General features: G+C 48.8%; 2 protein-coding genes across 2 annotated transcripts in view; both read right to left on the bottom strand.

Annotated features, from left to right (window-relative positions):
• Positions 1 to 251: 251 nt before the first annotated feature.
• akap1b (A kinase (PRKA) anchor protein 1b) lies at positions 252 to 8,436 on the bottom strand. Its single transcript, XM_068745537.1, has 10 exons — positions 6,915 to 8,436; positions 6,050 to 6,174; positions 4,805 to 4,931; positions 4,551 to 4,678; positions 3,848 to 4,025; positions 2,227 to 2,377; positions 1,678 to 1,745; positions 1,463 to 1,536; positions 1,312 to 1,377; positions 252 to 593 (listed from the first exon to the last, which is right to left on the bottom strand). Exons 1-10 carry the CDS (start codon positions 8,434 to 8,436, stop codon positions 531 to 533), a joined length of 2,502 nt encoding a protein of 833 aa, XP_068601638.1. The 3' UTR covers positions 252 to 530.
• A 7,030-nt stretch (positions 8,437 to 15,466) lies between these two features.
• Positions 15,467 to 23,712, bottom strand: part of nf1a (neurofibromin 1a) — a 48,301-nt gene continuing 40,055 nt past the window's right edge. Inside the window, exons 42-57 of the mRNA XM_068745307.1 lie at positions 23,173 to 23,387; positions 23,034 to 23,095; positions 22,814 to 22,955; positions 21,888 to 21,989; positions 21,443 to 21,583; positions 20,421 to 20,547; positions 20,104 to 20,235; positions 19,491 to 19,626; positions 19,248 to 19,408; positions 19,049 to 19,171; positions 18,845 to 18,963; positions 18,671 to 18,771; positions 18,027 to 18,169; positions 17,823 to 17,869; positions 16,787 to 17,003; positions 15,467 to 15,681 (exon numbers count right to left, since the gene is read on the bottom strand). Of these exons, the coding sequence (XP_068601408.1) occupies positions 15,539 to 15,681; positions 16,787 to 17,003; positions 17,823 to 17,869; positions 18,027 to 18,169; positions 18,671 to 18,771; positions 18,845 to 18,963; positions 19,049 to 19,171; positions 19,248 to 19,408; positions 19,491 to 19,626; positions 20,104 to 20,235; positions 20,421 to 20,547; positions 21,443 to 21,583; positions 21,888 to 21,989; positions 22,814 to 22,955; positions 23,034 to 23,095; positions 23,173 to 23,387 (2,111 nt within the window). The 3' untranslated portion in view covers positions 15,467 to 15,538. The remainder of the gene's footprint in view (positions 15,682 to 16,786; positions 17,004 to 17,822; positions 17,870 to 18,026; positions 18,170 to 18,670; positions 18,772 to 18,844; positions 18,964 to 19,048; positions 19,172 to 19,247; positions 19,409 to 19,490; positions 19,627 to 20,103; positions 20,236 to 20,420; positions 20,548 to 21,442; positions 21,584 to 21,887; positions 21,990 to 22,813; positions 22,956 to 23,033; positions 23,096 to 23,172; positions 23,388 to 23,712) is intronic.

The following is a 23,712-nucleotide window of genomic DNA, read 5'->3' as shown; positions in this document are numbered from 1 at the left end:
CAGTTGAGGTCTGAAGCCTCGCCCAATTTGGGAGTTCCGTTTTAAGCAGCATCGACTCTGGAGAGCCAGAGAAGTTCGCATCTCTGAAGGGCCGCCCACCGAGGTGACCTTCTTTGCTCCGCCTCTTTGACCTTCCAGCCCTCCCACTTGTGTAACATCCTGGGAATGTCCATGAAAGCATCTACATCCTGACGTAGGCGTCGCTCCTCCAGAAACAAAAGCTATGGCAGGATGGAAATAAAAATATTGGTTGAACCTTTATTAATCACAATATAGATTTTCTTTTAAAATTTACACGCATCTTTTCCTCTCCTGTAAGTTCTTCTTGTGTACAATAATAAGACGGGACAGGTTGTTGGGTTTTTTGCCAGTGTTAAATGTACATTAAGCCTGAACATAATTCTTTTCTCAAAGCACTCCTCTTTGATTCAGTGGTGTGTCTAATGCCTGTGTGGGCTCAAACCCCAGGAAGTCCTGGGTCCCGCCCTGGAGGGGGGGGGGGGGGGGGGGGGGTAAGAAAGGTAAGTTGTTCAAAATCCATCCACCCACAAAGCCACGCCTCTCTCTGCCAGGCTACGGTTCACCGACATGATCTGCAAGATGAGGAGAACCAGTCAGACGCATCTCACCGAAAGGAAACACAAACAGAATTTGTGTGCAGGACACACACACGCACGCACACACACGGCCAAACCCAGAATGAGCACGACAGGAAAACCGCCAACAACGTACAACTAGCAAACCGATGAAACAAGTCCAGATGCTAACATTTAGCGGCCTCACAAACGTGCAACATTTCTGAAGCACTCCCCGTAATGCGCGTGTGTGTGTGTGTAAAGCGTTCTGCTAGCAAAGGAAGCTCCATGTGTAGCAGCAGCTTCAGGGTCTGGAGCGACTCCCGATGAGTCGAGCGCCGCTTTAGAAAGAAAGGGTTAATGCCACCGAAAATGATTTACCTTCTACAACAGAACGATAATCACATCTCATCCTCTGACTGGATGGAACCAAGTGACGTCGCCCCAATTTGAAGGCATTTTCATTTGATTTCCGTCTTCGAGTCGGCAGCTAAATTTTACTGGCTCCCACATCTTCCTACTTTCCACCACAGGTTAGCGTAGATGTGAGAGTCTGTGCGCCCATGACCGCCACTGCCTCCATGGATACGGAACAAACGCCAGGATCCGAATGGAGCTACTGATGTACGGGTGGACGGGAAAACGCAACCGAAAATCCGACCCGGGTCACTTTAGCTTATTGTAAACGTAGGATGGAGCAGCGTTCACAGACCGACGGCTGCCGTATCAACCGTACCTCATCTCCAACCATGTTCCAGAGGTGGATGAGCGGGAGGCCCGTGCCGTTGTCGTAGCTCGACACCTTTAAACGGAGAGAAGCACAAACGTCTGTGACAGGGAACCGGCCGAGAGCCCGGCGAGCGGTTTGGACCGTGTGGCGGACGGACCTGAGCGAGCAGCGCTACCCCTCTGGTCAGCTCCTCCAGCGCAGACGTGGCCTCCGCCGAGAAACGATCTTCTCCTGACAAACGCACAAAAATGTGAGCGAGCCTCACAGCCCCGTCGCTGAACGCGAGACGCACCGAAATCTCCAGTTAGACTTTAAAGCTGCACGGTTCTCGAGATATTACAAAATAAAAGACGCCGACACAGCATGCTGTACCTGGAAGTGGAGCGACGTTATCAAGCAGAACTTCAGCACCTTGAAACGGTAGCGTTACAAAGTCAGACCTGAGAACGACAAGGGAAACCCCGTTAGGCAGTTTAGAAACATTTACATTTAGTAATCTAACAAAATAAAAGCGTGCCATGAACAGAAAACCAGGTCATCTCCAGACACCGCTCCGTTATGCCTCGTGGTTCTACTGCAGACTCCCCGAGCTGCGTTCTTTCGAGTCCAAGGAGGAACATCTGTTGCGTGATTTTCTGTAAGGCCTTGGACTAAGACTAAAACCCAGAACCATTTCAGACGGCGCCATCTTAGAAGAATGAATATAAACCCATCATTCATGTGTAATCATGAATGGAGTCGGTACTAGAGTGTAATATGTAGCAAGTCCAAAATGGAAAATTATTTCCTATAATAATCTTGCTGAAATGTTGAAGCAGATGTTCCGACGCCGTCTCCGTTTCCTCCTCCTCCTCCTCCTCCCCCCTCCTCCTCCTCCCCCCTCCCCCCCTCCTCCCCCCCTCCTCCCCCGTTGGCGCTCACCTTATTTGCCGCAGTGAATCTATCTTGACTCTGTCGTAGCCTCCATAATCAACGTATCTGATTTCAACTTCACTCGTCTCTTTGTAGAAGCTGATGACTTGAGCCCGCCACCAGGCTCCTTCCACGGCCGGAGCGGCACAGATCACGCCAACTGCACACAGACAAGGTCGGAGAAGATCAAAAGAACGTAGGACGACGCTGCAAAAATATTACATTAAAAAGGCAGAATTCCACACGTGGCTTTAGCGTAAAACATTTTGAAGTTGTAAAGACGGAGCAAATCCCTCCTAACGCACCGTGATGAGACGACTCTTATCTAATGTTGTGGAACAAGAGACCAATGCCGCCCGGTTGTGGGAATTGGCCCTCGGTTTCGGTTTCATAGAATAATAACTCAATAAAATATATTACTTCAACACAAACACAGTTCACTGTTTATGCCCGGAAAGGTAAGTTGTTCACTAAAGAATGGGTCATTAACGTGCTCTAATATTGTTCAGTTACCTCAGATTATACGTTTTAAATGCGTAGCTACAGCCAGGCCTCGACATAATGGTCTGATATTGTGTAGTGAAATGTTACACCGAGGGGCGAGCTCAGTATTTGAGTAGTATTTCTGTAATAAATAATAAAATCGCACTTTTAAACATGTTTTGGGGCAGAAATGCGCAAAAGATTTATGGACCCGATAAACATTAATGGCAACAATGGAATATCAAAATGGAACCGCCTTTGGCAACTCCAGATTTAGTTGGTCTCTTCCTCTGCAACATTTTTATAAGGGTATTAATTGGTGATACTACAGGGTATACTGAACACATATACATATATATATATATATATACACAATTACACACTTTACACACAAAAAAAAACATTTCTTGTCAAGAGCTTTTTCGCAGATGCATCGCTTCAATCTTGTGCGCCGATCCGATGTGGCGCGATAGATTTCTTGTGCTGTGGCGTTTTCTTTTGTCCTGAGCACATTTGTCGTTCTTATGGGGTTTTTTGACGTAAACCCATCCTGGGCGACATAGCTTAACGTTCTTACCCGCCATGACCACGTTGTTACGCTTGACAACGAAAACCAAGAATACGGTTATTTGTGCGCATGCTCGGCTGTGACTTTCGGTTTTTACGAGCGGACGGCTCTACCTTTGATTAAAATGTAAAAACACTCCAAAGAAAAAAAAAAAAAAAAGTTATCCAATAAGTAGTGTTCATTGTATAGTTTTGGCAAATTTGGACAATGGAAGTAAAATAAATGCAACTGTTTCGACCAGACACGTAAATGAGCTCAATTGTGGACGGGAAATATGGGACAAATCAAAGGTAGGTGTCAACTGGATGCATTTCACTGGTTGCATCCTGATCGCTTTTATTTTGCTTGACATCCAAAGCAAACGTGGATACATCAAACAAAATTGGACATTGAATAAAGGTAACCTGAGTGAATGCAAAATGCATGTTTCTGAAATGATTGTGAAGGTCCCGCTCGCTGACGGAACGGTTTCTGACATTAATGGCAGCATTAAATTTGGTCGCCGTTTGACAACGACTCCATCTTGGATTTTTGTGGCTGCGTTCGTTTGCAGCTCCGACTTGAAGCCCCGGGGTTTACCTTCGGCAGGCGAGGGCAAGGTGGGGGTGCCCGGCTGGGAGTAGCAGAGGAACATCTGCTGGTCCAGACTCCTCAGGGCATGGTAAGTAGGATGGGTGTGCTGCTGGACAAAGATGTGTCCAGCCGACACAATATTCACCACGATCACTTCGACGGTCACGCCACTGGGGAGCAGGAGCTGAAACAAGGAACGACAGGAAGAAGCTGTTCAGAAACTTTGTGGCTTCAGCTTCCAGCTTCCGTTGACACCGTTTATTTTTTGAACAATTAAACGTGTCATGACCAACATTGTTTTTGCACCCCCTCCCCCCCTCCAAAAAATAAATTTAATCTGGGTTGCAAGAATAACTTTTTACATTTGAACAATTCAAAAGGTCACATTCATCTTTTTTTATTACAGAATTTGTACATGTCTAAACTATCCATGTGGTCTCTGCTTTGATTTAAGTTACTTTGTTCTGCATGCTGGCCTCCGTTAAGATCCAAGTCTACCAGACAACTCTTATTTATTATTACCTGATAAAGGATTAAAAAACCTTCAGGAAATTTGTAACTAACCATCACCAACTAATAACAAAGAGAAAAAAGAAAAACGCAGCTATATTCTTTTAGTAATGGAATCGCGCCCTCGACTTCGGGATCACACGTGGAAAAAGGAGGCGCGGGAAAAGTCCTACGAAATGAGCAGAACACTCATCCTCACCCAGGAGGTCATGGGAAGTGACGGCAAAGTGAGCGGGGGCGGCGGGGGTGCATAAAGGTTCGTCAAGTCCAGATCTGTAAACTTTTTCCCAATCAAGGACAAGGCTTTGTCGACCTGCTGCTGTGTACCTGGAGAGAGAGAGAGGGGGGGGTGGAGAGAGCGAGAACGTTCAAAAGTCGTCATGGAGCTTGGAAAGATGGCACTTTCATCATGGCGTCGGAACCAAAGGACGCGGCCTTCAAAGGACAACTCACCCTCTATGTGGCAGATCTGGATCTCCTGCGTGTAAGGAAGTGTGGAGATGTAGATCTTTGCACCAGAGCTCTGCTTCAGGAAACTCACGTATCTCCCCTGCCTCCCTATTAACCGCCCTACGTGGTACTGGTCAAGTGAGATGGGCAGAGGAGACAACGATGCATCAGACAGTGTCCAAACGGGGCTACTGTACAAGTTAGGCTCAACTTTACGGTCGTTACACGTGTACAAGTACGAGGTGACGAAATTCAGTTTAGCACCTAACCAGAAGTGCGGAAGAATTCTACCGGTAAAATGCTATGCTATGAACATTCTATCAAGCTAGACTGTTCCTATGGAGACAGACGCAATATAGAGATTGTAGACAAAATATACAGTCAGATGAATGTCCGCGAGGAGAGCATCGCTGAAGCAGTCTAAAACACAGGCTAGGTGATGCATGTAATGAAAGCTAAATAAGCTGGTAACACAGGCTAGGGTGAAAGTTAAGGAGTGGAAAACAGCAGCAGCGCGAGTCACACCAGGAGAAGAAGGTCCGTGTCTGGTGGAGCAGCCCATCCGAAACGTCAGGAAGCGGAATGCAGCAACGCCTCGGCATACGAGCGCTCCGATACGAGCCAGCATGCGAACAATATTGTGCTTTGAGACGCGAGCAACTTCCAGATGCTGCCCTGCCCATAAATGGCCGAGCGCTGTGAGCCGCTTCACTCATTCATGATGGGACGCGCCAGTACGAGCGGAGTACATCGATGTGTACAATCCTCAAACAGAAGGATACCAAGAACACAAAGCCTTCCAGAGGCAGAACTATTATGTCTACGTTTATGTACGGTACAGTTAAGGAATAAAGCGTCTATGTAGCGACCAACTCTCTCCCTACCTTCTGCTACCGTCTGTCTTGAAGGTAAAACTCATGATAAAACCACATTTTATATTACAGTAATACTGTATATCAGTTATTATATCATTGTGTGTATCCATTTAATCCCACGTGGGGAGGAGGTGCCAGCAGCAGGTTGTGGCGCAATTATATCCTGGGAAGAGTGCAAGCCAGGTAAGCCTGTGCAGTTCAACAAACAAACGAGGGAGCAGAGGAAGACCTTGGTCCCGGAGGAGCAGGAGCACGACTTCATCAGGGCCACAACGCAACATGATGATGGGAGGTCCTCGGAGGACATCCCACAAACTCCAAAAGAGAACCTCTGCTTCCTGATATCTGGGAGTTTAAAGCCGTCCTCACTCACCTTTGGCACCTCGACCTCCCAGACGATGAGCTCCGAGTTAGAGGAGGCAGTGTGGTTGCTCTGGCTTTCCCCGGCACCCATAGTACAGCCGCTGTCCACAGAGTCCATGCTGTTCACGTCGGAGCCTGGAGAGACCAAGCCCCCCCCGTCGTCACCATTTTCAAGACCAGCAGCAAAAGAAACGGCTCATTTCCATGCAGATAATATTGTACCGTTTGGCCCAGCTGTGGCCAAGAAATCAATATTAGAGACAACACGCCCACCCGTCTCCCTCACATCCAGTTAAAGGTCAAAAAGGGCCGTTAGTGGCGAGATTCTGTGAATTCTGTTGCGATTCAGTCAAAGCACGGAAGAAGTTTCACTGTATTTACGGGGCAGAACTGCGTGTCAGTTATAACTCAGTGAAAGAGTCAGAAATATGTTCAGACACTCAAATGTGCAAGTTTTTTTTTACGTGTTAACTTAAAGCACTTTATATGGACCTGATGTTTTATTTTATTTTCTAATTATTTGGAGATTGACAACAAAACACAGCAATACTCCCCCTGGTGGTGGAAAATAAGCATTGTACTTAGGACGAGTGAGTCGCAGATACAGCAGAATGTAAACGGATAGGACTGCATCTGTTTAAGTCTGTCAAGAACAATAAATGAACTTATAGAGCTACTTTTTGTCATATCGATCTTTGGATCTGCCGCAATAATGTAATGAATTTAAATGAATGAACATCAAGTTGAGGGCTTTCCTGAGCAATTTTTCCATTGAGATTAATTAGATCAATTACAGATCATAATTAATTAATCGCCCAAATTTTTTCAATTGCTTGACAGCAGTATATAGTGCACTAGAAAGATTGTGGTCTCACCTCCAGACTGGTCCGTCTCCCCCTCACACGTCCCGTGAACGCCGTTCCTCAGGCCCGTTCCGTTGAGCCTCTTCAGCTCACACACGGCTCCCTCGGAGTTTTCTTCCACGTCAACCAAAGCTGTGGCCTCTGGAGAGGTCCCAACCAGTGGCTGAGGCTGCGTGGCTGGTCCCTCTGAGCAGCCCGTAACACGCAGCGCATCCGTTGGGTTGCTGAACATGCTGTTCTGAAGGTCCTCACTGCCGAGGCCGTCCTCGGAGTGGCATGTGCTGCAGGCAGAGTCTTCAGCCAGTGCGGCGGCTTCCTCTTTCGTTATCCCAGTCTGCAATGGCGCACCTTGTGCCGCGGGGTGCGGCGGCGTTGGCCAGTGGGCTCTCTGTGCATTGTTTGTCTGATGAACTCCGTGGCTGAGCGTAGAGCATCCATTAGACATCCCTTGCTCGTCATTCTCCGTCGCCTCTCGAGACTCGCAGCCTATCTGAGCGTGGCTTTTCAGTAGATGGTGGCGTTGCTTTTCTGTAATGACCGGCTCTTGTCTTCCACGACTGCAGCCGTTATCTGTGACCTGGCAGCTGGAGACGGTAAAGACCTCCTGGGTGGCTGCAGAGATTACCTCAGTTATGAGTTCAGAGGCCAGACGTTCCAGATCCCGGTCCTCTCCCTGACCGCTTTGTACCCGGATGTGCTCCGGGCTCATTGTCGTGGTGGTGGAGTCTCGGCGTGTGGTCAAGGGTGTGGAAGCCAGGGCGGACATGCCGAGCGTGCTGGTCAGAATGCGTCGATGGAAATCCTGCGCCAAAGGGGGTGACTCCAGAGAGTCAACCTCTGACCCACCCACCCTTTGACCTGAAATGGCGACACAAATGCTCATCTCCTCTGGTATGTTAACACTACCGGAGTGCTTTGCGACTTCCCCCTCCGGCTCAGGCCTCTCTGCATCAGAAAGACGCGTCTCTGTGAAGGGAGAGCAGGTAACTTCGGTGGGCTGGCAGGGCAACAGCATCTCTTCTACCTCGGCTGGAACTTTAATCAGCTGCATCTCTAGATCTTTTCCCAAGTCAGGTGATGAGTTTTTATCTGGTTCTTTATCACCTTTTAATAAAAGTTGCAGGTTGTCATCTTTGCTGGTTAATTGTAGAGATGGGGACGAGGACATTGCGACTTCTTTGCTTATTCTCTCAAGGGCGGCTTCCTCGGAACTTTGTTCCAGAGAAGCTGCCGCTTCATTGTCCTGGATGACGACCTGGGAAATACTCTCAGGTTCTATTCTCTCACAACTGATCTTTGGAGATAATTGGGTGGAGACTTCCGTTTCATTTCTGAGAGATGCGGCGCTTCTCTCAGGCAAACCATTGCTGTCATCGGTAGGCAACGTTCTAAGGCCCACAGTGGTCGGAGATTGCTCTGGGCCATCACGACGTGCGAGCCGCTCTTTCTTCCGCGAGACATACCACCACCAGCCGATAAGTGCCAGGATTCCAGGCAGTGTGTAGGGCACAACAGAGCGAAACCTCAGTGGCATCTCTTTAGGGCACTAGCAGCTACACCTGAAAGATTCAGAAAGACACAAGTGTGCTTGATTTCAAAATATTTCACACATTTTACTGTACATCTCAATCACAAGTTAAGGAAGGAGCTGAAGCGTCATAGGAATGAATACATCAAGTTTCCTGTATGAGATGCCTATGTGCACAACACAACTACGATCCTAATGCTACAAATCACTGGCTAGAGAGTAAATAGGCAGGTTATTTGTTCAGTATTAAAATAAACATAAACAGAAGTATAAAGTTTTTTCCAGTCAACTTTCAGTAATTTACCCTGAAGAAGAAAGGAAAAAATACGAGAACCACAAAAATAGTGCTCCACGCAGCACAAAGACAATTGTTGGACGTACAGTAAACCACAAAAACATTAATTTCTGCGACACAACATCCAATAATGGTACGGGAACACACCCCGATGCTCGCCAGCTGCCAAGTGTCCAGTGCAGGTTGACAAATGGATGGAGAGACCAAATATCATCTGGCTAGCCACTCGCCAAACGATATTTAAAACATGGACGAGTCCAGACACATTTTCTGAATGTGAAAGAAGAACGACGTAGAAGGGACACGACAAAGACGGCAGGAAAGGAGAAGCAACTGATCACTGATAAGTCAGTTCACGAAAACATGGCCTTAAACATCTCATTACTGCGGGCTATCAATACAATATTAATTAAGATTGGAAACAGTCACTTTTAGCCATAGTTCCTTTATGTTTAAGGGAATATACGGTAAAGTACAATGCAATAAGAATTTCTATTGTGAATCCAGATCTGGTCAAAAGCTCTGAAAATAACTATCCATGTATATCCAAGTCCTGATCGAGTCTGCGAGCTCGTGATCGGATCATCCCGAGTTGTAACCTACAGGTTGGTCAATCTTGGACCGTATGCATAAAGACCCACATGCACGGGAATCCTCCCATATCATGTTCAGGAGAAATTATGAGCATGACAATGACTCCTGTCGTAGCTGACAGGAGTCGTATCACCTTGCATGATAAGAAGACTTTGCATAGTGTTACTGAAATGGTAGCACGCACACACACACACACACACGCGCCACATTCACCTTGGACAAGGTTACAACAGCCATTACAAACACACCAACGTGGAACAGTCCTTCCAGCTCAAATAGGAATTCATTTGTGGCTTTTCATGACCTTCAAGTCCAGATTTGGACCCTTGTGTTCACACAGGGCAGCGGGCGGGCTATATTTACCCATTAGAACCTACAACCGACCCCGACTGGACGCACAGCAGCAGGCAGACTCGCCCGCTGCCATTAACCCGGGTGGACTTTATGGAGCGGCGGTGTCAGCGCCGCCACCGAATCCTCTCACTGCGTTCAAAGCCGTATTTCCAAGGAGAGACTCCACGATGGGGCTTCCCGAGGACCGTTGGGAGGGTCACGCCGCCTACGTCACGGGCAGGACTCGACCAATGTTAGCCTCGTGCTAACCCCAGAGCTCAAACACATCTACGGCTACGTTAGCTGAATTAGCTATATTTAGCTCTAAAGTGTGATTTAAACGAGGGAGAGCTGGAATTCTGGTTGTGCATGTATTATATATATATATATATATAGTATAAAAATGAATTATATATATATGTTTTTACTATTTTCTGTAGATACGTATTGACTGTATGTTAGGGATATGGTTCATTGAGTGGTGGAGCAGGGGTAGGTTTAAATAAGCTAATGCTTCATCCGACTCCTTCTCGGCCATGTTTTGACTTTATTTTGCCTACCATCATTGTTTTCGGTTTGTCTTTCTATTCGACTTTCTGAATAGCATGTTCGGAATAAAGCTTTCATTCATTATTTCCCTAAACGCACGGAAGACTCCGTCTTTGCGTGTCTAAATAAAAACAAGTGAAGTTCTGAACTCAGCGGCGGATCCCTGCACTTTGAAAGCGAAACGTTCAGGCGACACCTCCGAACGCGTCTGACGCGCACAACGTGTTGCACGCACGCACACACACACACACACACAGGCAGGAAGTAGGACTGCATGGGGAAAGTGGAAGCCAGGACGCGACCAGGTGGCGTTTAAAGACCCTTATTAAAAAAGGGCAGCGTGGCTAACAAAGTTAGCACGTCCGTGAATTAAAGCACTGCTGCAACAGCCGCGACCGCCATTCCGTGTCCGACCCCGACCTGCAGTTTCACTGCAACCATGTCGTTATGACAACATAAAACCCGATGAATAACACAAGCTAACGAACAAACGAGCGACCAAGAGAGACTGACGCAGGGTTAGAGGACACCGTCCGGGGAGGAGTCCTCCTGCCTGACACGGGCCGCAGCCCGTTCGACGTTAGCTTGCAGGCTAGCTAGCCTGCTGGCGACCGAGTCGGGCCACATGCAGCTCACAGCTGACGGTACGGCGACATCGGTCGGTGTTCCGAGACGCCCGGTCAGTGTCGGGGAAACAAACGCGAGGCGCCCAATTCACACACCCGGAACGAGGCTAGCTGTGTCCCGTTAAGTTACACAGACGCTGCTAGGCTAGCTGTTCAATGACACGGGATTACTGCACGCCGACGGGGACGCAGGCAACTCCCGGCGGTGCGCTGATGCGCTTTAAAACGTCAATGCGTGTTTTACGTGTTTAAAATGTACGTCTTGTGCACCCCTTTGAACTTATTCACACTGTACGAACGCGACCATCGGCGTGCACCTTCCCCCATTTGGCAGCTAAATGCCCTCGTCAGAGTTTCGGCGCTTACTTACAGTATGTCTGGTCCTCGGTACCGCCACGATGAACGCAATACCGGACTATCAGACGGCTCCCGGTAGAATAAGTATCTTTCCTTCCCACGTGTCGACCGACTCGCACCAGTCTTTAAAAAAAAAAAACACACACACACAGAATATACAGACGGACAAGTCTCGCGATATTCAGACGGGCATCTCGTCTGTAGTCTCGCGGTAATATTCAGACTGGAATCTCGTCTGTAGTCTCGCGATATTATGTTCAGACGGGCATCTCGTCTGTAGTCTCGCGGTAATTGAGACAGACGGGAAGTCACTGCGGCAGCCCAGCGTGGAATCAGTTTTACCAATTAAACCAGTACAATCCTAAAATTGTGAATGAAGGCGCAAACATATTCAGAATGTCTGTGTGTGTTGACATTTGTAAATAAAAATGCAATTTCCAAATCTCCAAAAAAGTAAATATTGGCAGGTATTAATTAAACTGTGTAAATGTGTAATCTTAACATCGGGAATGAATATTGACATGAACGATGAGAAGAATTTAGCTTGATTGTCTTAAACCAAAGGATTTTCCTCTGATTTTTTTGTGGACGATGTCGTTCTGTCGGCCTCATGCAATGGGATGAGAATCAGCACCTCCAAATCCGGGGCCGTGGTTCTCCGTCTGCCCTCTCTGGGTCGATGGCGAGTCTTTGACCCCAAGTGGAGGAGAACAAGTATCTCGGGGTCTTGTTCTCGAGTGCGCGAAGAACGGCACATGCAGGGCGGCTGGAGGGTGAGGAGCTCGGAGGACGGGGAAGACCCAGGACACGCTGGAGAGATAAGCAGAAGAGCTGGAGGAGGAATCTGGGGAGAGGGAAGTCTGGGCCTCCATGGCCCAGCCCTGGATAAGCGGTGGAGGATGGACGGATGGATGGAAGGTGCAGATTCTGAATGACAATTACAAGTCAAACTGACTTAAATCGAAACATGATTAATCTTTGAGTGACAATCATTGGATTTACAGAAACCTCTCGGCTTGGAGTAAACCCTACATTGTGACAGAGCTCGTGAGTGTCCCCTTGGATTATGCAGATTATATGCAATCCCCTGAGAGCCGCGTCGAGCAGCTCATTCACTGTTTATGTCATCATCCACTCCACTAGCTGCCCAAATCAGTCTCGTATCCTCTGCCAGCCAGATCAAGCTTCCACTCTGCAATAGTTTGTTAACAGGATTACACGAAAAGTACGAGATGGATTTTCTTTTTTATGAAACTTGTTTGCGAGGTTTGGGATTGGGAATTGATCAGCTGAGAAATGGACATTGAAATTAGGAGTGGCTCAAGAAAGCAGGCAGATTCAGGAATTCTGAATTGGAAGATTTTTCTTTTCATATTTATTAACATTGCAAGAACACAGCAATGGAAACTGGACGCACGCTCAAGCACAGTTATGTTAATGTTTATAAAGAAACGTGCCCTTAAGTATAAGGGTTACTTAAGTATAATATTAGAGCAGCGTTTTATCAACCAGGCTCAGACATTGCGGAGAGAAACATTTTTATTACTAACACTGGAATAGTTCAATTCAAATATCATACAGAAATCAAATGCTTTACAAAACCAAAAATGATACAATATCACATGTATGTACAGTGTAGTAAATATACCATCTCAAATTGTACACAAAGTATTTACAATTGTCACACATACCGAATCAGAACCGAATCTCAGACTACTCTACAGACATTTCTTTGCATAACATCAAATAAAACATGCCACACGCCAAGTTTTCTTTTTTTTTTACCGTTACAAACCCTCGACTGTCTTTAAATTAGTGCAAGTCAACCGCTTGTTTTCAGAGGATTTGGATACTTCGTCCACGACGTTCCCATTTACACGAGTCAATCCAAAGCCCGGAAACAATCGTGATTGGGTTTTGCACGGTGCTCAAATCAATCCCGCCCTCTTCGTAAGGGTCTCTTTTGCTGGGGGGGGCACAAATGCTGACTCCGCGATTCCGGCTTTGTGGATCATCTTAGAAAGGCGATCAGCAGCCGGGGCTTTGAGAACAGTTCGACTGCGAGAGTGGCCAAACACGGGATTGTACTTGTACGACGCTGGTGAGTTTGAGATTGAAAGGGGAATCACGATGGACACTGAGCACCGAGCCACTCCTGGTTAGGCCGTGACAACTCAAGAAGGACGGACGGATGAACACTCAACTCATCTCCACCACCCGGAAAAATCCCACAGGTTGGTCCTGGTTCCGAGTGATTTCCAAACACCGACAACGAAAAAGGGACGACATATTTTTTACTTTTAATTACTTCTAGTTATTTGAGGCTGCCCAACAAAATGCTGTCCCGGACTCACCGGGTCACACGCATGCAAGCTGGACGGGCGCAAGAGAATCCTGTCGGACAAGCAAGGTCACGTGAAGGGCGACTGCGTCAGAGCAGCAGACGTGTGGAAGTGCTGCTGAGGAAGTCAGGACAAGATACTCCCAACTCTTGTGATGCATAGATGGCCAGGCACCCTAAAACCCAGTAAGTACAGAACACCCCCCCCCCCCAAACTGGGAACTGTCCTGTTCCAGATGTGGAACCTGCCGGAATCCCTCGCTGCCTCTAATGAGGAACAAACCTGGATCAGACGTTGACGTAAACATCTGGAGTTAAAGATTCACTCGGATGGGGTGGGGGCGTTTTCTCCAGTTTGCCCATTTTAGGTCAAATGGAGTCGTAGCGTGGACAGAAGGTCCACCAGCCGAGGACAACGCACGTCTTCTGTCCCTCGGTGACACTACCGAACTACTTTTGGTGCGCCCGACTGTGAAAGGGAACAGAGAGACTGCTCACTAACGGCGAACCCTCAACCCCATTACGCACCGAGTACCCGATGACACTTTGGATCCCGAGGCTGCTGACGTGTGACGGGTGGCGTTTAGCATCAGCTGCAAACGGAAGTGTTTGGACTCCAGCTGGATGCGTCACCGGAGCGGGAATTCTGAAATCCCTCCAGCCTTTAGGGAAAGGCTGCCAAACCAAGCGACCTCTAACGACCTCTGGCCGTGACAGTCGGTGCCGAGCGTTGCTGAGGTCAGTGTATTTAAGGTGTCAATTTATTTCTTGGCATGGATTTAGAGAGACTTTAGAGAAAGTATCATAAGTTAACCCATTTTCTTTTTTGTTTGAGGTTTTAGCCACAAATCGCAGTCTTGATTCAGATATTTCTTGAAGCATTGATCCAAATCAAGGCACGCTTCCATCTCGACGAAGCATCCAGTGGTAACAAACACCATTTAGAGCGGGTTTTTAAGGGGTTCTTAAGGGGTTAACGGGTCACTCTGCCGTTAGCATCGTACAGCAACAAGCTAACACACCGGTAACGATCAAAGTGGCGGTTGAGAGTTGGAGATTATTGCCCATTACAGACAAGTTTCCTTGTCACTATGAAAAACAAATTAAAATACACTTCATAGGAAAGAAAAACAATCAAAGCGCGAGGAACAGAGTCGGACACGGCGCAGAGCCATTTACACGTTGCGTCTCCCCCCCCCCCCCCCCCCCTAGTGTTTTAATGTCTGTCTCTGAGAACAACAAGGTATCGCGCTGTACAGGATAAATACTTCCAGGCAACAGGGTATTATGGATGATTGTGTATTTGACGACCTTTGGAGACCGGTGTCGAGGCGACCTCGTGGTGATGTGGACGGCGTGCCTTCGTAATTAGTACCTGTTCCGTTTCCCCCGCTTTACAAATTGTACACATTGAAAAATCCTGACAAAAGGCACACCATGGAGAGAACTTCAACACCAAAGTTAGCACTAAAGACTACATTATCCGTCTATGTAAAGTATGTACAGAACCGGGACAGGGGACAGCCGAGACGTCCGACAGGTTCCGTTCTCCTCGCTGCCCGGCCGCTGTCTTTGGTCCGTCTGGCCGACGCCACAGCTTGAAGGGAGGGCCGAGGGACGCGCGAGTTCCGCGTCGGGACAGGGTTTCCACTTCCTGCCGACTCACCTGTCTCAGTTCAAAGGTCAACCTCGCCCATCCACCCCGTCCTCCCCGTCAAGCCTCGGAGGGATTTCAACAGTTTCAGGTTGCTCCATATGGAAGTAGCTTTAAGAGCGTCAACGTTCCGAGACAAGGATTCCCCAGATGGCGTCCTCTCTCCGACACTGGAGGACCCCTCCTCAAATGAACTCTGATTTGAGGCTTGCTTATGGCTCTCCTCAACACAGGGACGCACGTCCCCTCCTGCCATGGCAACAACCACAGAGGAGGAAGAAGGAAGTAAGAAGTCGAGTGCAGCATGAGGGCCGGAGCGGAGGAGGAGGAGAAGGAGGACGGCGGGCCAGCCGGTCCCGTCAGACGATCTTCTTGATGCTCGGCCGCTTGAAGCTGCCAGCACTGCGCTGCTTCTGTACCTGACTGGCTGAACCATGGCGAGTGCGGCCCCCACTGGACAGAGCGGAGCTGGGGGACAGCTGGACATTCTCCTTATCCACACCTGGACGACAGAGAACACCCTGCGTTGAGGTGGTTTAGGACATCCACTATGGTAGTGTGGCACAGCATGTAAAGCTTACACGCTGTATAACAAGCACCTTACATTAAACACACACACACATTTATCAGGATGCAACATGAGTGTTGCTTTCTCTCGGAGTGATTGTGACGTTTGCATAGAAATTAAAGCAGTAAAAGTCCCTTCGGAGTAAAAGCAACATCTTTTCTTAAATTGATTCAAAATACTCTCCGATGGTTTCGAGACTTTTCCAGGGATCTAACTTTCCCGACTGCATCCACTCGGTCACGAGAGTCACCGATCGATCGACATTCTTGTCTTTGGGGGGTGGAAGGAAGCCACAGAACCAAGAAAGATCGCAAGCAGACACGGCGAGAACAAGTTCTCCAGCCGATTTGAACCCAGAACCTTCTTGCCGTGAGGCAACAGCACCGCCAGAAACTATTTATTGAAATCTTTTTTTTAATGGTCTTATGTGTGGGGAAAAGATACAAAGGGATTAAAAATAACCTTAATTTTATAGAATATATTACACTTTTTCTTGGTTGTTGAAAGTGTGTGGCGAAGGAGGAAGAGGAGGAGAGGAGGAAGGCTACTCCTTCAAATACATTTAGGACTCTTAGCCTCACTACAAGTAACAAATAACTGTGTTGAGAGCCTAAATGAAACAAATAAAGCACAACAAACAAGGGCGCAACGGTGGCGTAGCGGGTAGCGCTGTGTTGCCTCACAGCAATAAGGTTCCGATCCCCATCTGAGATTCTATGTTCTCCCTGTGTCTGGGGGGGCTTTCTCCGGTTTCCTCCCTCCTACCAAAATATATGAAACTGATCAGTCCCAGTTGTCCGTAGTGTGTGAGTGCGTGCGTGCGTGAGTGGTCGTTGGTTCTAACGGCAAACGCTGCGTACGATGACGCCAGGCGCCGGAGTCGGTCCGCGTGGGTGTTCCGACTGTTCGTACACCGAAGCTCGTTCGCCATCCATTCTCACATCGTGCTCGGAAAGCGATTCGTTCGTGAAACGGGGAGTTGGGGAACCGAGCTTCCACGGTGAAGTCCAGAATAAGTAAAGCGCTTCCCGCGTGCTACCTGGCGAATGCTGCGAGGTGGCCAATGAAGTCATGGAGTTGGACAGGTTGAGGTTGGCAGTGATGCTGAGCTGGCTCTGGCTGGCAGGGGGGTAAGGGGAGGTGGGCGTCCTCAGATGCTCCTCCCCTCGCTCCTCGTCGGCTGTCGGCAGGTAGCTATCGATCAACGCCTCCAGGAACTTGACAATCAGCTCGGCGTAGTCTGGGATCTGGGTTTGCTGCGAAAGAGCAGGCGACATGTCAGACGCTTTCCGAATGACGCAACGTGTTCACGTCAACGTCCTGCAATACCCGAACGCGTCATTTAATCAGCTCCTTTATACGATTATAATGGCCCTGGCTTTTTATTTCCAGCCACTGCGCATACAACCCAAACACTCGTGAGGGCAGAAGCATCCCATAATACTGCATGCAAGCCGAGCGTTTCCAATGAGATGGAACGCTCACCGTTTACATGCTCACACCTGAGTGTTCACGCCGCGTGGTTGTGGACAATTAGCAATAAAGATTAGCTTTAAAAAAAAACCTCCAAGGCAGGCAGGAGCTTGTTTTAGCACAGAGAAGTACGAGTTTCTCTGTTAGCGCAGCTTTCCAGCCTGCGTCGTCTCTGGTGAACATTTATTGGCAGCTTTTGTTTGGGCTTGGCCTGAAAACAAATTCAGAATTGGTCCAGTTGGAATTATTTTCTGGTTGTGCGCTTTTTTAACGGCTCTCTGGTAGAACAGGGTTTCATTTTCCAACATTTATCACGTGATAATCAACGACTACAAATTACAGTACTTTGACATTTCACAGAGGTGTTCGTCACGGTTGCCTGTAGTAACCGCCTGCTTTATGCACCCCCGAGGCTAAACAACCAATGAGCCATCATTACGTCCAGCTTTAATGAATCGACGCCGACGTGCACGTTTAAACTGACACACGCTACCATCACAATTCAAAAGCTGCTTGCGGAGCCGTCATATCATACCTCTTTGTAAGCCGAATACTTCCTGTGTAAATAATGACACATAACGGTAGGACAGATTTACTGGTACCTTTGAAAAGGGTCCGGCAAATCTCCAGAGTCCATTAAAGCCGAAGCCTGTGAAATGAGGGGGGGGGTAGAGTCAAAGGTGCAGAACTCGGAATTCCATTACAGCTTTTGGAAGTTCCCATTTCAGGCAGCAGGCTGTGTCTAAACTTTACAGGAGGTGGAGCGAGCATGGGAGGGAGGGAGAGAGAGAGAAAGCAGGCATTACTCTGTAAATAGGAGGGTTGGTACTGGGGGGGCGACTCCTCGTGGTACACCACACTCTGGACGATGCCGTGGACCGGATTCAGGAGGTTGGTGTCCTGGCACATGGACAGCACAGTGTTGATCTTGGAGTCCAGCAGGTTGTGGCTGAGGAGTGCACACACACACACACACACACACACACACACACACACATACACAAATACAAGTATTATAAACACACACGTGTTCTCACATAGTGACATGGAGCTCTACACACTCACAACGTGCCAGAGAACGATCAGTTAACGCAACAAGTAGCGGTGACTTTAACAAAAAGGCAAGCGCCGGACGTCCCCCTGATAACTGAAGATCCAGATGTTCCTCTCTGGTAAAGACGGGGTTGGCTTTGTTGTTGTTGTTGGTCCTCCACCCCAGCAGGGACGCTGATCCACTCAGCTGGTTGCCATCCCAGCAGCGGCGACGGCGAGCTGGCGGACCCCCGTCCTGCTCCCTGCCGTGTGTGTTTTTTAATCATCCTACGAGATCTTGTCCCGTCGGTCAACAGGAACTCGGAACATCGGAATGACGAGCAACTCTGGAATCATCGCCCGTGACCAGGTCTCGCTGCTCGCATCAATGCGCGGCCCGTCGGCGCCAACTACTTACACAACAGGGAAAACCTTTGGGAAGACGACACTCGCTTCGGCCAAGTACTCGTACAGGATCCGCTGGTCGAAGTCATCGGTGGTGTATTTGACCTGGGTGGCCTGGAGGATCAGAGCACGCCGTCAGCAGCGTTCAACGACAGCGTCGGCCGCATCGACACACACTGGGCCTCACCAACACCGTGAGCAGCAGAGCCTGGATCTTTGGGTCGGTCAGAACCTCCTCGTCCAGCAGGACGTTGGATTCGGACACAGAAACCTTGCGAAGGTGAGAGTTTCCAATCCTTTGCGTTTCTGGAGGTACAACATGGAGGACGTTAGTTACCCCCCCCCCCAAAGCTTCAGCGAGGACGCAGAACGCCGGGGATGGTGCCCTCACCTATCTCGTAGTCATTCTCCGCTACGCGTCTCATCTTGGGCGGGGTGGTCATGCCGGACTCCACCTCCGGTCTCTTTGGCGCTTTGGAGTCGGAGATGAGATGATCGAAGCTCTTCCTGGTACCTGCCGGCGGACGGAGTCACATTATTGGACGCTCCCTCCACCGAGAAGCCTCGACGTGCAACGGACCGAGTCGTACCCAGGAGCTTCTTGGTGTTGGCCTGGGAGGGCTGGCCCATGTCCAAACTCATGGACTTGCGTGTGCGCGGGCTAATCTGGCCCACCGTGGCGTAGTGATGGGCCGAGAGGTAGCGCTCCGAAACCTGAGGCGACGTCCACGGCTGAGTCTCTCGCAGAGTTCTGAGAGGACACACGGCACATCTTTAGTGACCAACATAACATGGGTCCCCCCCCCCCCCCCCCTCTCTGCTGGTCGACTCACCGGCAGCTGGGGTCGGCGATGTGACTGGAATAGGTTTCCATGGGCACCGGGTCCACCGACAGGTCAGAGATGAGCAGAGACTTCCTGTGTTTGAGGCTGCAGCGACTTCGGACCTCCTCAGACACCGTGAGAAGCGCTGCAACCAACCAAAGCAGCGTAACCAACAACGGGCAATCACCCCCCCCTCAATCACGCGACACGGCGCTCCAGACCGGAGGACATGGTATAGGTGGAAATGTTTCTGGGTGGGGCTTGTGCCGCATTCCAAAAAGTTCTCCGAAAGTGAAGCTACAAGAAAACACATTACGACTTCACAATGTAATAATCAAGTTATTTTCTGCTCCTGTTCCAAACATGCATCGGATTACAGCGATGCTGACGGGCTCGTAATGCATCTTTCCACCCAGGAGGGGGCGCCATTCAGTCATATTAACTGTAGCGCATGCAGCGAACTGTCCCGACTTGGTGCTTGATCAATCGAAAGATGGAGTTAAACACATGTGATGTGCATAGAGAGAGATGTTTGACATGATGCAATGTGAGGTGTAGCGCACGCACACACACACACACACACACGCACACACACCCACACACACAGGGGAGTGTTTCGTACCAGCCAGGTAAGCCACGCTGTGGGTGTTGACCTCGAACTTGTCACACTTCAGATGCTTGCTGATGAGAGCCAGCAGCGTGTGCAGGATTCTCACCGTCCTCGCCACCGTGGTGGGTGATGGGTGTCGATAGCCTGGCGATAAACAAAGTGGGCGAATCCGATCAAACGCTAGGAGCAAGAAGGCGGAGTCAGGCTGAGCGGCGTCGCGCTGAAACCGTTGCTCATCATTCAGCCGGGTTTTCTCCTCGAGACAGGGACCCCCGATAATCCTGCGTCTACCCGAGGGACGCTGGAAAGGCTTCCGGAGGACGCTTTACCTTTGAGGAGGTGGCCCACCAGGGCAAAGTTGAAGTTGGTGCTGAAGTTGAGCCCCACAAAGTGATCCATCTGCTTACAGTGCCATTCTAGAGGATGCCTAATCTCCATGAACACTTCTTCTGGACTCTGGAAGGTCACAGTGAGACAGGAGTGGCACCGGGTTACATCATTTTATAAACGCTTCACATATATGAATTTAGACGGTTTCATTTCGGTATGAATGCAACACAATTCACACAACTAGAGTACTGCTGGATTGTAAGTATATTTATTTAGTTTTATTGTTCATCCTACATCCCCTTGCCGATATTTTTGGAGGTAACTGTTGTACTTTTTATTTAATAGAAGGTACTTTGCAGCCTGAATTCTGCATCAGAGCCAATTCCCTCTAATTAATAAACGCTGTTAAAGAGCAGACTTAAAATATTTGGATAATTGGAAAAATGCTGAATTTTAAAGTGATAATCAGACCTCCGGCAAGCATCTCAGTCTCCCTGTATTTTGATTTACACCAAAATTAACAGAAAACAGCCGAATCAAAACGTGTGCATCCACAAAGGAGACCCCCCCCCCCCCATCAACATTAAAATAACTACAATCTATTCCTCTCCCCATGCCTTTCTGCAGCTCATCTTTAACTTCATGTATTTCTTCGTTTGCTTATTGGTGATGGCAGAGAGACACCGTGGCTAATGCTTCACGCTAGCAGTCCGTTTATTTGTTCACCATGGATCAACTTAAACATCGCGTGTATTCCTGAACTGTGTTCTTCAGTTTTATTGCCCTTTGTTCTTCCGTTAGATCTACTCCAGTGTACATACCTGGGAGCAATATATAAAAACCAGAGTCAATATATATATATGAACCGTGGTTCAACTGCATCTCACTGATCTAGACGATGGTTCGAGTTCACGCCTGATGTTTCGGTGCAGGTCAAACAGAAAAAAACGTCCCATCACGTCCTCAACGCACTTGGGCCACGGGGGGGTAGACGTTGCACCTTATATTTGAATAGCGTTACCTTGTCATTGAACACTCGCATTGTGTCGAGTGTGTGGAGGTTCTGCTCCAGCAAGGCGGTTCCTGCAGAGTAAAGGTTGACCTCATCCAGCTGCAGCACCGCTACCGCCACCCAGAACAGCGCTTTGTGCATGGGAGACTCCTACAAGCACACACAGGATGGGTGTGGAGACGAGGAACGAGCTTCATCTCATTTAGAATCTTCAGTAACGGTTCTCACGGCGCGTATCCGACTGAGCACGCTACGCTGAGCCCGTTTTGTGTGAACAGCAGGCAAAGGTACAGTTCAAATTCTACATGTTGAAAAATGATCGATAAATCAGAAAAACAGTGAATTGTCCACCGAGCGTGCTTCTAGACGAGCAGCTGCAGGCCTCTGTCGGAGCAGCGGGTTGGTTAGTGCTCGTTACTGGTTACTGGTTAGTACCCAACAGTGGCTAGTTTACCTTGCTGAGCAGAGGCTGCAGCTTCGTCAGGGCAATGACGGTGGCCTCGATTAATACTTGGCTGTTATAATTGTCTGGTCCCTTCAAACAGCTCTCCAGACCCTGCGAATTAAAGAAAGGACACGCATTCATAAGTTGTGTATTTATATTTTAACAGTATACACACTAGCAGTAGAACGTTTGGACAGAACGGTCCTCTATTTTCATGACGATTTACATTGTAGGTTTTTCCACTGGAGGCATCAAAACAATGAATGAACTCATGAGGAATGACGCAGTTATTGACCAAATGGCGCCGACACACCCTGGACGTGTGTTTGGGGGTCATTGTCCCTTTGAAAAACGAAAGGCAAGCAGAGGTGTCCCTTGGTCTTCTTTTGCTGGGTCCGTCCTCATGCGGCCGAGTTCCGTCGTAGCGCATTGACGGTTCTTGCGACCGCACATTCAAAAGCTTTTTGAAATCTTCCGGACTGACTGACCTTCAGTTCTTAAAGTAATGACGGAGTCGTCTGTCTTTTACTGAGCCGATCGGTTCAGGCGGTCCACCGTGTGACCAACCAGACTTCTACGCAACACAACTCCATTAAGAAGGCAAGACAATCCACAAATGAACCTTGAAAAGGCACGAGAGTGAAGTGAAAACCCTTTCAGGTGGCGAGCGGCCTCACGATTGCTACATAAAGCCATATATTTGGTTTTGTAGTTTTGAGGTCTTTGGTTTGTAGCGACATAGAAAGTAATAAGGAAAGAAATCCCTTGAATGAGAAGGTCTGAACTGTTGACTGGTAGTGTGTGTGTGTGTGTGTTTGAGAGAGGCGCTTATATATGCTATTTCATTTTTTGCAGCCAACATTTGCTGACAGAATCATTTAATGTTAACTTTCATACGGATCAGGGAGTCCGACGAGCCGATGCGCGCCCCTCACCCGGTCGATGCTGAGCAGAGGGCTGGCCTTACTGAGGATCCGGATGATCTGCTTGATCTGGCCGTGGCTCACCCTCTTACTGATGCAGCCGAAGACCACCAGCGCTCGAGGCTGGAGAGACGGGTTGTACTGGAACGCAAACCTGGGACACACCAGCAACGCGTTTAGTCTTACTGTGCACATTCACAGTCTCAACACAACGCGGGAGGAAGGTTCATACTTCTGCGCCAGATCGGTCCATTGGTCGAGCCACTTGCATGCTGGAATGTCCCTCATGCAAGCCTGGAGGAAAGACAAAGCAGACGGCATTAGTGGCGTAAATAAATGGAGAAGGTTCGACTGATTTTTCCACCGCCGACCTCCATGATCTCCAGAAGGGCCTCGGTGACGGTCTCCAGGGAGGACAGTGCAAACGTCTCCCTCTCGTAGGAGCCAGGAGAGAACGAGCGGTCTCGGTAGCTGGAGCGAAAGGCGATGACAGCAGCCGACTTGACTTTGCTGATCCCAAAGAGCAAGTAGAACTTGGGCAGCGAGAACTCAGTCAGGCTCAGCCTCAGAACCTGTTTCGTCTCCTCTGAAATCATTCAACAGCAAATATTTAGATTCACAGACACACACTGGATTCATTGTGTGCATGCAGCATTAAAAAGCAAACACGTTTAGCTCTCAAACCTGTCCTCAAAAGTGTCCCCCCTGCGCCAGACTAGGTTAAAAGTGTCCCCCCCTGCGCCAGACTCGATCAAAAGTGCCCCCCCCCACGCCAGACTAGGTTAAAAGTGTCCCCCCCTGCGCCAGACTCGATTAAAAGTGTCCCCCCTGCGCCAGACTAGGTTAAAAGTGTCCCCCCCTGCGCCAGACTCAATCAAAAGTGCACCCCCCTGCGCCAGACTAGGTTAAAA

The sequence above is a fragment of the Brachionichthys hirsutus genome, chromosome 11 (genome assembly GCF_040956055.1).
Source record: "Brachionichthys hirsutus isolate HB-005 chromosome 11, CSIRO-AGI_Bhir_v1, whole genome shotgun sequence".
Classification (NCBI taxonomy): Eukaryota; Metazoa; Chordata; class Actinopteri; order Lophiiformes; family Brachionichthyidae; genus Brachionichthys; species Brachionichthys hirsutus.
Note: the sequence above shows the minus strand (reverse complement) of the source record. Positions and strands in the feature narration are given on the sequence as shown.